Source organism: Suncus etruscus, chromosome 20 (genome assembly GCF_024139225.1).
Source record: "Suncus etruscus isolate mSunEtr1 chromosome 20, mSunEtr1.pri.cur, whole genome shotgun sequence".
NCBI lineage: Eukaryota > Metazoa > Chordata > Mammalia > Eulipotyphla > Soricidae > Suncus > Suncus etruscus.
Genome location: NC_064867.1, coordinates 2975139 through 2991852, shown reverse-complemented (window position 1 = coordinate 2991852; position 16714 = coordinate 2975139). Strand labels below are relative to the sequence as shown.

General features: G+C 43.5%; 1 protein-coding gene across 1 annotated transcript in view; it reads left to right on the top strand.

The window, feature by feature from the left end:
• Positions 1-16714, top strand: part of ITGA9 (integrin subunit alpha 9) — a 329022-nt gene that overhangs the window by 168288 nt on the left and 144020 nt on the right. Inside the window, exons 16-17 of the mRNA XM_049766467.1 lie at positions 3220-3369; positions 11840-11916. Of these exons, the coding sequence (XP_049622424.1) occupies positions 3220-3369; positions 11840-11916 (227 nt within the window). The remainder of the gene's footprint in view (positions 1-3219; positions 3370-11839; positions 11917-16714) is intronic.

Sequence of the window (16714 nt, the reverse complement as noted above, 5' to 3'; positions counted from 1 at the left end):
GGTCCCTGTTTGCCACATCCCAGTTCATAATAAGGACTCGCATTGCATTTAAAGCAGTTTTTCAGACTTTCATGTCAACATCTATTTCTGAGTGGGGGGTCTCTGAGAGGTATTCTTCAAACCACTATCTATGTTCTTGTGCACAAGACATGAGAGACATGAGAGATCTGAAGGTCTCTAATTTATAAGATCGAGGGACAATGGCTTGCCCACTTGGGTGTTCTACAGATGAAGTTAGTCTATGAAAAGATGTTTGTTTGTTTCTTTTGGTTTTGGGTCACACTCTGCAGTGCTCAGAGTTTACTCCTGAAAATTTTGGGGTACTATATAGGGTTCCAGGAATTGAACCTGGGTCAACTGAGTGTAAGACAAGTGCCTTACCCACTATAATCCAGCCCCATTGGAATAAATCTGGGAGAAGGAATAGCTAAATTGTTTCTGTCTCCCTCACCATATTCACCTCCACCCCAAGAAAAACAACCATGACAGACTTATTTGGGCAATAATTTAAATGCAAAACCATTAAATAGTCAACCTTGAAGAAACACAGCACAAAAAAATTATTTGCTAAAAGATAAAGATTTATTAGGCTGTGGTTGTGTAATAGAGCTCTTGCCTTGCATGTTTTAGGCTCTGGGTTTGACCCCCTGACTCTGCAAAACAAAGGAAAAATGAAGATTTTACTCAGTCATTATTCTGCATGCCACTGACATTGTATATAATTACATCAATTATAAATATATATATATATATATAATGCCAGCCATCAAGCCAGGACCTCACACATGCATGACACACACCATTCACTCTAGCACCAAGCCACATCCCTGGTTTCTGCAGTCATTAATTCTGCTCAGCAGAATCTTCAGGCAGAGGGTCTGAATCCCAGGTATCTGTGATTGCTTTCAGAAAGGACGTGGGTATTGGCAATTTAATCCTAAAATTCCAAGTTCAGCAGAAGTTTTTTGGAGCCATTTCTTCAGACTCCCTTACCACTGTCCTGGAGAGTCATATATTTTATTTATATGGATTAATTAAATCTACTCCCAACAGAAAGAACACTGTCCTGAACATACATATAAATCACCCCAAGTCATTCGTGCCCCTTTCCCCTGTACCCCAACTCCTACAGTCAACCACTGCAGATGTGACTGCCTCTCCCTCCCACTCCTGCTGCTCTGCTACAACAGCCTCTCCCCTCTTTCCCAGCTGCTGGTGGAGGTTCCTGCTTGACTTCCACTGTGTCCAGGAACCTCCTGAGTGGGGTTCCTTAACCATTTCCCACTTGTGAACTCATGACCTGTTTTCACCTGAGGTTTTTAAACACAATCCTGGGTGTATAGACACGTACAATATAACTACCTCTCAAACATTTACTGATAGTAAGTCCTACGAAAATGTAATTTTATGTGGCCAAACATTCACTGATAATAAATCATTAGGAAATGCATTTTTATATGGCACACACGCTGAGCCCACCCCCTAAGTCTGGGATCATGAGCCATAGCTAAAAGAGCTAGACTAGCCCAGAGCAGAGGTTTTCAACCCTTTCTCACTATTGACTGGCTCCAAACTGGTTGCCAGCCCAGCAGGAAGAAACCACTGCTATGAGTTAATGGTACTCAACATTGCCTTTGCCTGTGCAAACTCTTCTAAGAGATTCTGTGTCCTGAGATGCAATGAGGAAACACGGGGTTCCTTGACCCTGCTCTACTACGGGTCACGACAGGAAAATGCAGCAAAAAGCCATCCAAGGAAACAGAATGAAAAGCTCCTTTAACTTTGTTTCATCTGGTTCCTGCCCCTGATTTGCTTGTCTTTCCCCACTATACCCCCACAGAACTGGGGTTCACATAGTCTGGGCATGCTTGTGAAAGTGGTTGAGCATCCAAACATTGAGGGACCTCCCCAGTGCCAGGTTACCTGCTATTCACCAGGAAGCAGGGGACTCTGTGCCCACCTCCTGAAGAACACACTGGAATAGAACAGAACATGGGGTTCCCTCCTGCCTACCCTTATCTTGCCTGCAGTGCTTAGAGCTGGGAATGGGTGCTGGATCCCATGGTGACAGTCAGTAAAGAAGGGTGTTAGAACTCCAGGGGTAAATCCAAAGAGAGGATAGTGGGTAAGGCACTTTCCTTACATATGGCTGATCTAGTCAATCCCCGGTATTGCATATGGTCCCCTGGACCTCACCAGGAATTAATCCTGAACACAGAGGCAGGAATAAGTTGTGAGCAATGCCAGGCATGACCCAACCCACTCCCTCCTCTATTAGAATTTCAAAGATGGGTTCAAAGTATGCCCCGAGAAGTTGGCCTTGCACTGCCTTTTCTGCTTCAGGCCATGGTAGGAGAGAAATTTCTAGAGCTTGGGAGTGCTGCACTGTCACCAAGCCAGGTGCAGCTGCTTTTTGTGCCTGTGCCATCTCTCAGCCCATCCACCTCCTTTCCTATGCGACTGCCAGCCTGTTCCCCCATCCCGGGGTCTTATAGTCTTTGGGTTACAAAAAGTCACTCATTTATGGACAGGGGATAGCAGGCAAAGCACTTGCTTCGCATGTGGCTGGCTTGGGTTCCATCCTCAGCATCACACAGGAGTCCACCAAGCCCTGTCAAGAATGACCTCTAAACACAGAGCCAGGAGTAAGCCTTGAGCCCTGCTGGGTATGGCCCTAATACAAACACAAACCAGCAAACACCCAGAAAAGAGTCACTCTTTCATCCGTGGCTCTACCGATGACCAGTTCTGGACCCTCTGTGTCTTGGTGTCTTGGTGTCTGTGTCTGTGTCTCTGACTCATACCTAGGCCATGACCATTTCAGTGCAGAGGAAGTGTCGTAGAGGGTGCAAACCCAGCAGCAAGCTCAAAGGGTTAGCTCACCCCAAGTGCAGAGGCTCCCAGCCCGCCCGCCAGCTGGCTTATGAGAATATTTGGATGATGAAAAAGTTAATTCCTTCCAGATGTTGAAAAGAAGATGATGTAGCACCAGGTAGAGTCAAAAGCTCGTTAACAGGGTGACCTTGGACAGGACGTTAACAGCTCTCGGCCTCGGTTACCTCATCGGAAGTGGGAAAATCATAAAACCCTCTCTCAGTGGGGTAGTGGTGAGGCGGGAGGGGGGGGCATACATGGGAGAGGGCTCCATTCACTGCTGTGACATGCACCCCACATGTCAGACCGACCCTACGGCTCATGTGTGCTTGTTTGTTTTTCCAGCGGCGGGTGCAGGACGTCATCAGCCCCATCGTGTTTGAAGCTGCCTACAGCCTGGAAGAGCATGTGACGGGCAGGGAGGAGAGGGAGCTGCAGGCTCTGACCCCTGTGCTCCGATGGAAGAAGGGGCAGAAGATCGCCCAGAAGAATCAGGTCAGTACCATACAGCTCACAGCTGGAACTCGCCAGCCTGGTGGTGTCGGTGGCAGAAATAATGGCCAGAGAGATGCAGGAACTGGAGACCCAGGCCTGGCCTACCTTTGGGCCTCTTTCCCCATCTGCAAAATGATGAATTATGGGATGCAGTGTGTGTGTGTGTGTGTGTGTGTGTGTGTGTGTGTGTGTGTGTGTGTGTGTGGTGTCTCTTTCAGGAGGGACTTCTGGCCCTTTAGAACAGCTTAAGTACTGCCTTGCAGGTAGGAGTAATGAGCCTTAGTAGCATAGCTAGCAAGAAGGTGGGGGTATCCATGCCCTGCTGGCTGTTCCATGGGAAATAGGCAGTTAGTCTAGGCCCCTGAGAGAGCTTTAAATGATGACTTAAAACCCAACATGGCCACAGATTGCAGGGCCCTGGATGAGGTTAGGAAGAATGGTTTGTAGTTACTAAACCAGCCTCCTGTGTAGGGTGTGGGCCACATTGTGAAATCCTGCAGGCTCTCTTCTGACTCTCTCAGCACTAAAAAGGGTCCCAGATGTCTATTAAGTAGTGAGATTTTTTACCAGAGTAACCCCGGTTTCTTCCCTAATTTCCATTGTCATGTTCTTGGGGGTCAAATATGAGATGAGGATTTGGGTCACATGATCGAACAGGAGGACAGTCTGAGCAAAGCTGTGCTCTCGGCTAATGTCCAGCCCTGGCCTGAGTCTGGGACTGGGGCATAAAATGATGATCTAGAGCTGTCCCTTCCTTGAGGGTCTTCTTAAGGGTGAGAGAAGGACAGTGTCCATTTAGCACAGGCATTTTCTTATAGCAAAGGCCTGAGAAATTATCAGCTATACTTACATCAGCTGTGGGAATAGACTCCAGGCAGTGTTTAGTGCTTAACACAGACACCCCCTTGGCTGTGCCCTCCCTTTGGACCCTTGTTTTGAGTTCAACCATGAGTGACCTGGAGCAGGGCAGACAAGACACACAGGACACTGCTGCCAATAGAAAATTTCAGAGAATGAGGAGGAGACTGGGCAAAATGGGATACCACTGGCTTCTAAGTATGTGGGGTGGAATGGAAAGAGTGACCTGTCAAGGGAGCATATGGAGATAAGGAGGGAGGAAGGAAGATGAAGTAAAGAATCAGAGGCAGGGCAGGAAGCTGATGAATTTTCATAGATTAATATGAAGTTGATATCATCTCCAGACAGTGACGTAAGACATTGGTCTGCCTAGAGGAAAGCCAAGGAGGAAGAGCAATGAAAGTTAAAATGCTGTTCTGTCACTTCCAAGATGGCAGCCAGGCAGTAAGGTTCATGTCTATGCCCGAGACCCTGCAACAGTGATTAGAAAAATGTGAATAATAGTGGGGAGACACTGCAGAGTATCAATGAGAAGACCATCACTCTCTGGGGTGAGTCACGGAGATAGAAGTATGTGGAGTGGTACAAATACCAGAGACATGGAAGAACTGGTGCCCCTTCTTCCATCCACCCAGACACATTCACAGATTTTTCAGTCTGCCCTTTTATGTATTCTGAAATGGGAATTTGAAAACCTAGGAAACCTGATATTGAGAGGGAATGTGGTACATGGAGGGGAATAAAGGTCAAAATAAACCAAGAATTTATAAAATAAATCATTCATACAAGTTATTATAAGTCTTTTTAGAAAAATTTTAAATTTCATGTTAAAGAACCAAAGAGGGGCCAATGAGAGAGAAAGAGAGAGAGGAGAGAGAAAGGGGTCAGGGAGGGCACTTGTCTTGCACATGGCCAACTGGATTCGATCTACAGCACCAGACATGCTCTCTTGGTGATTCCTGAGGACAGAGCCAGGAGTAAGCCTTGAGCACAGCAGATGTGACCCCAACTCCCCCAACACAAATAAATAAATAAATAAATAAATAAATAAATAAATAAATAAATAACAGGAGATTGAAGAGTCTATTCTATCCATTAGAAATGGTTGGAATTTTGTTTGTTTTTGTTTTTCTAAGGGAAAGAATCACAGAAGAAGGAACAAGTTCTTCAAAATTAGCGTGATAGTTGCTTCCACATTTAGTGGAAGAATGAGAAGATGATAAGAAACATGCTACGTCAGCATCATGCATATAAAGGAGAATTAAAGCATAGATCTTCACAGTCTTCCCTCCAAGTAGAAGAAAGGCCAGCAAAAGAAAATAAAGAGAATGGAAAGCTGAGATATAAAAGAACACAATTACCAGTAGTTAAAAAAAACATTAATTTGAGGGTGGTGCTCAGGAGGTTCAGGGGCTCCTCTAACAATTCTTAGCCAGCCAGGTTGGCAGTTCAACACGAGTGCCTAAGGATATGGTGCCATAAGACCTTGTGGTGCTATGGCTTACCCTAAGGACACACCCAAGCACCTGGTAGTAGGGATCAAACTAGGGTTGGTCTCATCCAGGACATGTGAGAAAACACCAGAGATAAGACCCTTGCTTTGCTTACTGCCTCTTCAATAGAAAGCTTGGTTTGATCCCCACCAATGCATATAATTCCCCAAACACTGCCAGATGAGGTTCCCAAACAACAACAAATATATATATTGATTTTTTTTTACTTAAAAGATTCACCAGTTTATAAGCAAGAAAAACCAAAAATGTGCTCGGTACATCATTTTTGATCTGAGGCTTAGGAAATGTCTAAACACTTCCTGAAAGGGAGTTCTGTTCCATATCAGTTTCATATCAGCTTCTGGTAGAAGCACAGTCATAATAAGTCATAATAATAAGGAGTCTTTTTGACTCCTCATCTGTAATTGAAAGCTAGAAAATGGTGAAAAGAGAAGCCCAGTGTTCCTAAACAAAAGGATTTTGAAACTAGAATTTTATGCCTAACTTAACATTCAAGTATGAGGTTTAAATACTTCTCAGACAAGCAAGGTCTCAGAAAGTTGCCTTCGTGATAGATAATCTATTATATAAACATATAAGATATTACATATAAACTATATCTACCAGATACAAATTTTATGATATTATGATGTATCATATATTCTATAATATGATAGATATAATAACATTAGTGCTATTTGTCAAGCTCTCCTAAGAATTGTGATGACAGTCTAGAATGTAAAAGTCCCTACTTTTCACTCTAGAATGGTAAAACTAGTATTATAACAGTTCTTTGAATATCTTGATCTCTTCAACTGGTGAAGCAAGAGATATTGCAAAACTTGCGACGCCAAGAATCTCCGTGGATTACAGCAGCAGTAACATGGAAGGCAACAGTAGAACAGTGCTTTTTAGCGTGGTCACTGAACCAGCAGCACTGGCATTCTGGGGATCCTGGTAGGGAGGCAAGTAGAAATTCATGGCATGGGTCCAGCATTTTGTGTTTGATAAGTTGCCTGGGTGATTTTGAGGCAGCTGATGTTGGAGCAGCATCACCTTGTCTCTCAACATCAAAAAGGTAAACGAGAGGGCTATTGTGTGAGAAAAATTATTGTTTATTAAGGCAAGAATCCAGTAAGGTATTGTCTAGGTCTGACACTTCAAGAAGTAGTCCTATCAGGGACAAGAGAGAGAGTATCGGGGCTAAGACACGCCTTGTAAGTGGCTAAATCCAGTTTGATCTCTGATACCACATATTTCTGCAAACAACATAGGGTGCTGTCAAAACTGCCAAGCACTGCTGGTATCCTTGGTGATCCCCAGAAATACCCCCTTTTCAGACCCTGACATTGACCCACTGGCCCAGTTGGCCAAGGATCCCTGGGGGTTCTTCTGAGTACCCAGAGCAGAAAAGAGCATTTTTCCAAAAAGAGACTAAGAAGGAGTTGGATCAGCATGTTGTAAAGAAATATAGAAATAATAATGTCTTGGGGCCGGGCGGTGGCGCTAAAGGTAAGGTGCCTGCCTTGCCTGCACTAGCCTTGGACGGACGGCGGTTCGATCCCCCGGTGTCCCAAATGGTCCCCCAAGCCAGGAGCAACTTCTGAGAACATAGCCAGGAGTAACCCCTGAGCGTTACTGGGTGTGGCCCAAAAACCAAAAAAAAAAAAAAAGAAAGAAATAATAATGTCCAGAAACACAAGAGGACAAAAGCCCCACAGTGATTGCTCTCAGGGAATCAGACTCAGTACAGGGAGGGGTATGGCAGGGAATCATTATTTTTTAAACATGATTCTTGGGTTAAAATTAAAATGAAAGAAAAATATTGTTCTTAGATAAGAAGCCTATTCAGGAGCCTGAGAAAATTCTGGGAGAATGAACTTTACCTATTCTCCCTTTCCAGGTTATGAAAAAATAAATAACAAGATAATTTAATGATCTTCCTCCATGTGTCTCCCAGATGTTGGCTCATTTGGCAGGGAAGAAAGATTATGACAGCTAATCCCACTCCAGGAAGCAGTGCTGATTTTTAAAATTTGTGTGCTGATAGGACAGTCGCATAGACTGTTCTGCAGGAAGATGGGGAGGAACACATGGGAGTATTTTAAGTCATGATGTCAGATAAAATCAGAAGAGAATCTCTTCCGTGCCTTAGTCTCATCAACTCAAAGGCCCAAGCCCCGGTTGGCACTCTGGGTGGTTCAAGGGGCAAATTAAAAAAAAGGGAGTGGTTCTGAGCCCTTCTTGATGGTCTAGCCAGGCTTACACAGTGCAAGGAGTCCCCAGACAGTGATGGGAAGAGCCAGTTACAAGCAGGTTTCCTGTTGAGTCTGAGGTATTTCACATTAAATGAAAATCTATGTGGTTAACAGGCTAGAGGCCCAGTTCCTATCTGCTGGAAATAGCTTTGGGAGAAAGTGGGCTCTGGAGTGGCTATGGAGAAGAATTTGGGGGTTGCCTTTGCTACTGAGAATGATTAGGGTTCTGGGGATAACAGAGCTTTAATGCTACTGGCCTCTTGTTGAACATACATTTCATCATGACATTTAAGGAAACATGTAAGCACAGGCTTTGCATTCATGGGTCTAGGTTCTATCCCCATCAGTAAGTGATCCCTAGTGTGTGACTGAGAGTGACCCCCCAACACCAAGCCAAGATTTTCCTCTAAGCACCACTAGTTATGGCTTCAAAATAAAAACAAAATATAAGGAAATAAGAAAGCTACTTTCCTCTTCTTTGATCATGTCCCCCCTTACAGAAAACCCTAATTTGTTTTATTTATTACCAAAAAGTGTACTTAAAATGACTATAAATCCAAGACCAATTCCGTAAATTGTCTACTCTATATGAGGTTATGAAAGGAAGTGTGTGAGAAAGTGACTGTGCATGAGAGAGAAAGAGACAAATGAGAGAGAAAGAAACAGAGAGAGAATACATGTGACTCCAGAGACTAAGTTTAGCTAAGAAAAGGAGCTATTCCGTGGAGAAAGAGAGAATGTGCCAGAGTCTTACAGACAAAGTAGGATTTGGACATTCAGTGTTTGAATAGTGTGATGGGAACTGAAATGGAGGGGAGTGGGAAAGCTGAATCCTTTCCAGAGGCTGTACATCCAGTGAGGATAAGAGAGGATCATTTTTCAGAGAAATGGATTCTGGTCCAGAGCACAGGAACACCAACATCAATGCCAGCCACCTCTAAATATGATACAGATTTTTTGATTCTATGATGTCCTCCCATTTTGGCATCACAACCTGGAAATATTCTTGCCAAAACCAATGCTCTGCCAGGACTTGGAATGTATATCTTGCTTTGGTTCATTCCATTCACCTTGTTGGCCATTGGTTGTAGAGTGGTCCAATAATCAACTATTGTATAGAAAACCACTCCAAAACTTACTGGTTTAAAGCAACAGAAGACATTTGTTTTTGAATTTGAAATTTGGCAGGAGTGGATTGAGAGAGCGTCCATGATTCATATAACATCAACTGAGGAAGCTCAGTGAGGTGGAAGACCCATTCCTGTGATGTCTTTTTCGTAGGACCAGTACAAGACACTGGCCATCATGTTCTCTACAATGAGCTTCGTCCAGACAAGCTTGGACTTGCTTATGACACAGTAGCTAAAATCAAGAAACCTTTGTCCTGAGAGAGCTTGAAAGCTGCTGATTTGCTTTGTATGACCTACCATTGGAAGCCACAAAGCATCCTTCATCTGTGTTCTCAGATTCATGCAGAGAAGAAGCATGAACTCACCTGTCTCTGGGAGAAGTCACATTAGAAAGGCAGTAGTGGAGATCCACCATTGGACTTCCAATCAGTGGTCTCCCCCATTTCTCAGAGACCTGAGGTGTTCCCCTGAGGGTTCACAAAACAAGTGAATGAGAGCAGTATAGATGCCTTCCATGTGGAACATGGGTTTTAAAAGAGGAGACAAATATGGAATACAGAAAGATGAAGTCAAACTTATTATCACTGAAATAGGAGTAGAAGGAAGAAATACGAGGGACTGTATTTTACACAGAAGCTCAAATGTGTGTGTGTGTGTGTGTGTGTGTTGTGGCTGTGGGTGGGGTGCAATGTAGTTTTGATTTGCTTCCTGAAGAGTGATAAGATTTGTGTTTAGGTCACCTGCTAGGAGAAACGTGGTGATTGTGGCAAGGAGAGTCATCAAAGAGCTAGTGGTGGGGTGAACAGGGCAAGACCAGATACCTGGATAGTGCTCCACGGAGTGGGTTCACGTCATCTCACCACCATGCATACAAATAGTCAGGAAGATGCTCGCTCTTACCTATAAATTATGGAAAAATGAGAAAGGGAAGCCTGTCACAAGGGACAGGGACAGAGATATTTGGGGTGGGGGGTTGATGCTTGTATAATTAGGAATGTGAATTCTCAGGAAAACATTAGAGAATTAGAGTCAAATTATAAATACAGCATTAGGGGACTAGGCCTTGATAGGATTATGTCAGTGGGGGCCTTCCAATTTAGGTCTCATTAGCTAGATGCTTAATTTGCCATTGGATCTGATCTCATTCCTTGCCTCAGAGAATCATCTCTTGCCTGAGCTATTCAGTCACACACCCTCTTCTTCCTGTTTTCTACTTGGCTGAAATGGCAAATAAAGCCCAAATATCTTAAAGCACCTGTCATCTCCACAAGAAGAAGGGAACATCCTCTTTTTTTACCCAATATTCCATGGGTTTTCCCCTTACTAGCAAAGCGAGCAATGTTGGCAGGGACACTTTATTCTTTTGGAAAGATGGCATGGGAACATGAATTTCCATAGTCCAAATTACTCTGTCTGGCTGAGTCCTGAATGTCTGCTGGCTGGCCAGTTTGCTGGAACCACGGTTAATGCTCTGCCTCTCCTGTGGGAAGATCCCTTGGAACTATGTTTTGTCATATGCAAGAAACTCACAAACACGCGAGGTGATGACAAGATCAGGCATGCTGTCAGTGGTACAACATTACTTGTGTGTATGAGACCCTAGGCTCCATTCCCACACCCCCAGTTATTATAAAAAAAAAATTACAATGGAAAATGTCAGCAGGCTCCTCTCCTCAGATCCCACTGAGTGCTTGCCTTGAATGCAACCAACCCTCATTCTACCCCTTGGCATTGCTGGAAGCAGTCCCTGAGCGAGGAGGTAACAAAGGCCCCTTAATACCACTAAGGTAACCCAAGGTCTCCTACCAAAATAATCTCATTCATGTGATTCCAATCCCCTAGAAGAGTGAATGGTCTCGGTAAGATCAAGGCACAAGAAACCAGGTGTCCATAGATTAAAATTTCTCTGAGTTATTGAGACCAGATTAGGGAAAGGCAGCCTAGCCTGCCATGTATAATAGCAAAAATAAAATTGTAATTCTTCCTTAAGAGCCACTCCCGAGACCCTGGCTACCCTCCACAGATAGGCCCAACTAAGATTTGCCCAATGAATGTCTTTCTGGAAAGTGTCAGGTCTCAGCACTGGCCATTGACTCCAGGTCTTGGTTAGAAAGACACCATGCCACTTTGAACTTCTCAATGCCCCTCTAAGACATGGGAAAGGATTCATTTCAGCCCTCAAGACAAAGGCTAGTTTCCTTTGACATTCTATGTTGAACGAAAAATAACCAGGTGCTTCTCTTACTCAGAGCCCATCACAAATAGGGATTTTTCTGCTTTCCCAACACAACAGAGAGAAATGAACAGGCTGCCATCTAGGAATTTATTATCCAACTGGACTATTAACCTCTAAGGGCCTTAAGACACACAGGAAAAGGCACAAATGGCAACTACCATATACCTTTTATTTATTTATTTTTGGTTTGGGGGCCACACCCGGCAGTAATCAGGGCTTACTCCTGGCTCTGCGCTCAGAAATCACTCCTGGTAGGCTCAGGGGACCATCTGGGATGTTGGGGATTGAACCCAGGTCGGCTGGGTGCAAAACAAATGCCCTCCCCTGCTGTACTATCACTCTGGCCTTCATATACCCTTTTTAAAACACTGGTGTGAGGAAGCACTTCAGTGACCACTGAGGAATCTTGTGATTCGGAAGACAGTCACGGGCTATTCTTCTTACTCCTTTACCTTCGGATCCTATTTTGACCTTCCTGCTGTGTCTCTCTCATAGACGGTGTTTGAAAGAAATTGCCATTCCGAGGACTGTGCAGCCGACCTACAGCTCCGGGGTCAACTGTTGCTCTCTGGGTGAGTCCACACTAATTTCACATCTGTGTTGGGAAAACCCTGGAACCTGAGAGGGTGAATAGAATTAGTGGGTTATAATGGCTCCCATTTTAGAAAGTCATCTTTTATGATTTGTGTGATGCCGGGGATTGAACCCAGAGTCTCATACAGGCATGGTGTGCACACCACCGCTGAGCCCCAGCCCCACCCCAGAAGAGAATTTGGACAGCAGTAGTTTATTCTTTTTCTTCAACAATAAATTTATTTAAGCACCATGATTACAAATGTGTCAGTAGTTGGTTAGGTTTCAGTCATAAAAAAGAAAACCATCCTTCACCAGTGCAACATTACCACACCAATGCTGTTATGAGCATTGGATACGAGTTTTCATTTTGTTTGCAATTTTTACATCTTACAAATTAGCTCATCTATTTCTATTTCTGTATTGGGAACAAGGGACAGGGAAGGAGAGAATGTTAGATTTACACACTGCATTAAACTGAACCACATGAACTTGCCAATATTTAATTGTTTAAGTGATTTCATGAATTGCCTTAGAAAAGAAAGGACCTTTTCCCTTTTGCTCACACATTGAACAGCAATATTTGCTCTCTCAGCCAGTGGTGGCTCTGTGGCAGAAGCTAGTGCAAAGGAGAAGCCTGGCCTGATCTGTGGGCACAGACAGTCTTTCCATTGTTCTCAGGTTTCCTGCCTCAGTGTAAGTATCCCCAGGGCAGAGGTGACCCATACAGAGGTCTGCTGTTTCCTTATGCCAACCTTTGATTGCGGGCTTCTTTGGGGTAGGTGCTAGTCCTGTTCCTTTAACCACATTTCAGAGAATGATTTCCTTTCGGTACAATGTCCTCTGAAAGATTGTTTTAGCTTTGGGGCCAGAAACCCCCTCAAAGCACATTCTAATAATAAGCTTCAGTCCTGAAAGCTATTTCCTAAGATGCCATCATGGGTTCCTTCCTTTGACTTTGAATGTTCCATTTGAGTGGAATGAGGGAAAGAGCCCATCCAAACTACTAACTGTGCCAAATAATTATCATGATAAATAAGCGTTCTTGTTAGAGGAAAGGTATACTGACATTCTTTGTTTTGTTTTTGGGCCACACTCGGCAGTGCTCCTGGCTTACTCCTGGCTCTGTGCTCAAAGACCACTTTTGGCAGAGATCAGGGGACTAAATGGGGTACCAGGGATCAAACCTGGGTCAGCCAAGTGCTAAGCAAGACTTGCTAAGCAAGTCTCGGTACTATTACTCTGGCCACGAGAATACTAACACTATTTCTTTAAGGGGAAAGAAATTATTTATTTGAGAAAACAGTAACTAAACCTCTATTCAATATATACATCTTTCTCAAATTCCTTAAATTTAATTAATATTACTTTTACTGAGAACAAGAGTGGTAGATTAAAGCTTGGCAACTTTTTAAATTTATTGCTTTTATTTAAACACCATGGTTACAAGGTTGTTCATACTATAGTTTTTTAATAGATAAAGTTGTTCATAATTGAGTTACAGTCATACAACATATAACAACTTTCACCAGTGCATATTTCCCACCACCAACATAGTTTTCCTCTCACCCTTCCTGATGCCCTCTTCCCTCCCACTTTCCCAAACTTAGAAAATTACTGACGATGCATAAAGTGGGTCTTGGAATTTCTTAACATACATATAAAGGTCTTATAGGATTATTATAGAAACAGATTGTCAAGAAAGTTCATACATTATCAGCTCATTAATTTTAATTCTGACTAGATCTTCTAGAGAGTATCTTGGGGAAAATGTACTGAAGCAAAAATACATGGATTTGCTTTCTCTGGAAACAGTTTGTAAATGTAGTGAGTTTATTTTGGTTCGTGGAATAGTTTATGCAGTGGGATAATATTTGCTTGCTTCAAGGTGAAATATTAGGTTAGGAAAATCTTCATGTCACTACCCTTGTTAGACAGAATATCCTTGCTGAATTGTGTTTTTCATATATGAAGACAAAACTCCAGGCATGTGGTCAGGGAGAAGATTGTGCTCTGTCTCCACTGCCCCAGTCTGGTTGATCCCTAGTGCTTAATAATCTGAAATGTAAGAATTTATATAGGCCACAGTCCAGAATCCTATATGTATTATCTACCTACACACACACACACACACACACACACACACACACACACACACACACACACACAGCATTAGTCACCTCAAAATCCAATAGCTTCAAGTCACTTCAAGCTTCAATAGTTTCAAGTCATTTACTTGGATCTGTAGTTATCTGAGGACTGACTGGCCTAAGTTGGATTTGGTTGGATCTTGGCTGCCTCACTTATGCATCAGCATTCAGGATTTAGGAGAGGGCAGGATGATTCCCACTAAACCCAGTCATCCTCAATCAGCTTTTTGGTTTTGAGTCTTTGACAGGACTCCTAAACTCTCCTAGGCATCTTCCTCTCATGGCAAAGCCAGAGTGCAGAGGACAAGCATGGCCACACAGTCTTCATTAGGCCTCAGCAATGCTGAGGCACTTTTAGTTCAGTCTTCTGCTATGGTCACAGCCAAGTTTCATGGCCAAGCTGAGGTTCAAGAATGGGAGTGTCCTCTCTGCATTTTCCTCAAAAAGCTCCTGAATCATACAGCAAAGTGTATGGGTAGCTGTGGGGGCATGGAGACTGGAAGCAGGAATGCATTCTATTCTGTAGAGAACCGGGTCATGCTCTTCCTGATATCCTGTAGTTTCCCAAGATATTCCATCATGTCTTGTAATTACATCTCCTGGTACTCAGCATGAGGCCAAGTGACCAGATAAGATTTTCTAAGTCTAGAGTCCTTAAAGCAAGTATCAGAACCCTTCATTAGGATGTTGTTTCCTGGGAATACCTCCCCACCTCCTCTTTTTGTCCAAATAAGCCCACTATTCACTATTAAGTTCACTATTCAACATTCATTTGACTCTATGACCTTTAACTTTCTGGAAAGGAGCCACCAGAGAAGTGTTGATTGAATACATCAAGATGTAATTGAATACATCAAGATACAAAGCCAAGGGGCCAGAGCAGTAGCACAGAGGGTAGGGATTTGGGGCTGATCCAAATTCAATCCCTAACATCCTGGCACCCAGGACTAATTTCTGAAATCAGAGCCAGGAGTAATGTCTAATCTCCACTGAGTGAGACCCTAAAGCAAACAAACAAACAAAAAAGACACAAAGCCGAACTTGGGAGTTTCATGGTCATTGGTTTCTCCCCAGCCTTGGTGAGCATCTAATTGGATATGAAGTAGGAATACAATCAGCTGCAGTGAAGCCTAGACATAAAGTAAGCTGAACACCAAGCTGCATATGGACAGGGATGACCTGGTACTGGTGATAGCTGGTACTAAGGGCACAGCTAAGCATGCTCAGATGAGCAGAAGAAGTGAGACTGTGGTACTCTTTCATACAACCTACAGCATGTTCTAGCAGAAAGTTCTAAGTACTCTCCTCAGCCACTCTATTCCCATAGCTCTGGACACAACTTAATCTTGGAGCACCCTTAGAGGTTTTAATGTTGGGAGGATGTTGTGTTGATTTCCAAGGGATGCTCCAATAGGCTCCCAAAGGCAATTGGGTCAGAGTCACTTTCATGTTGTCTTGAGTTCATTCTCCCATGAGTGGTAACCTTATACTGAAAGGTTGGAGCCCAAGAGTAGTAAAGAATAATTCTGGGCTGGGAGAGAGTACAGACTCTTGATCCCCAGCATCAAGTGGCCCCTTAAGTACCACCAGGTGTAATTTTGGAGACCTCTTAGTCCCCTTAAAATAGTCTGGGTAATCTCCAGCACTACCAGGCTCAGAGTTTTGGGGACTTTTGTTTGTTTGTTTGGGCCACACCCAGTGGCCCTCAGGGTCTTACTTCTGGCTCTGCACTCAGAAATCGCTCCTGGCAGACTTGGGAGACCATATGGGATTCTGGGGGTCGAACCTGCATCCATCCTGGGTCAGCTGCATGCAAGACAAATGCCCTACCACTGTGCTACCACTCCAGCCCAGAAGTTTTGGGGTCTTTGCATTAAACTGAAGTCCCAGTTGTCTGAGAATTACTGAAAGAACCCCTACCCCAAACAGAGAAAGACTTTCCCCAGAACTAGAAGTCGGTGCAGCTTAAGTTACTATGACCAGAAGCAACCTAGAACCCCCAGTTGAATAGAATTTATCTTGAGCAGACAAGAGGAGGACATCTAGGAGTATATACAGGGGCCAAGATGGGAAATGCTCTCTGGGACTGGGACTCGTGAGCAATTTTATTTTCCTCTCCAAAGAGAAAGAATTCTAACAGGACTGTTACCTTTTAAAATATCAACTCTGTGATTTTAAACCCATGGTTTTCCGTTGTCCCAAGCCAGGGTCCAAAATAAGCCCATTCTGAAATGTCCAGAAATAGGGATGAAGCTGTTTCTATTAAACAGAATAAAAAATTCATTTTAATAGGATGCAACTATGTTTTGTTTTGTCTGTCTGAATAGCGACAGAACCTAAGAAACTATCACATGTGGTTAAAATACAGAAGAAATGCAGATGATGGAAGTAGAGCTAATATGCAGATATATTGGATGTATCCCATAGGAGACCAATGGAATGTTCCAGTGTCTTTTGGTTAGACAACTACAATAGTGAAAGAACCCTGAAGGACAGTGGGAGAGACACAGTGGAATACTTGTGAAGTTAGAGTAGCCATTGAGTGCCACATAAAATGTCCTACGGTTATATCCCTGGCATGCTGAATTATAGTGGAGCTGGTGGAGAAGTTCACTTCCCAAACCGTTGACTGAGAGGTAGAGGTTTC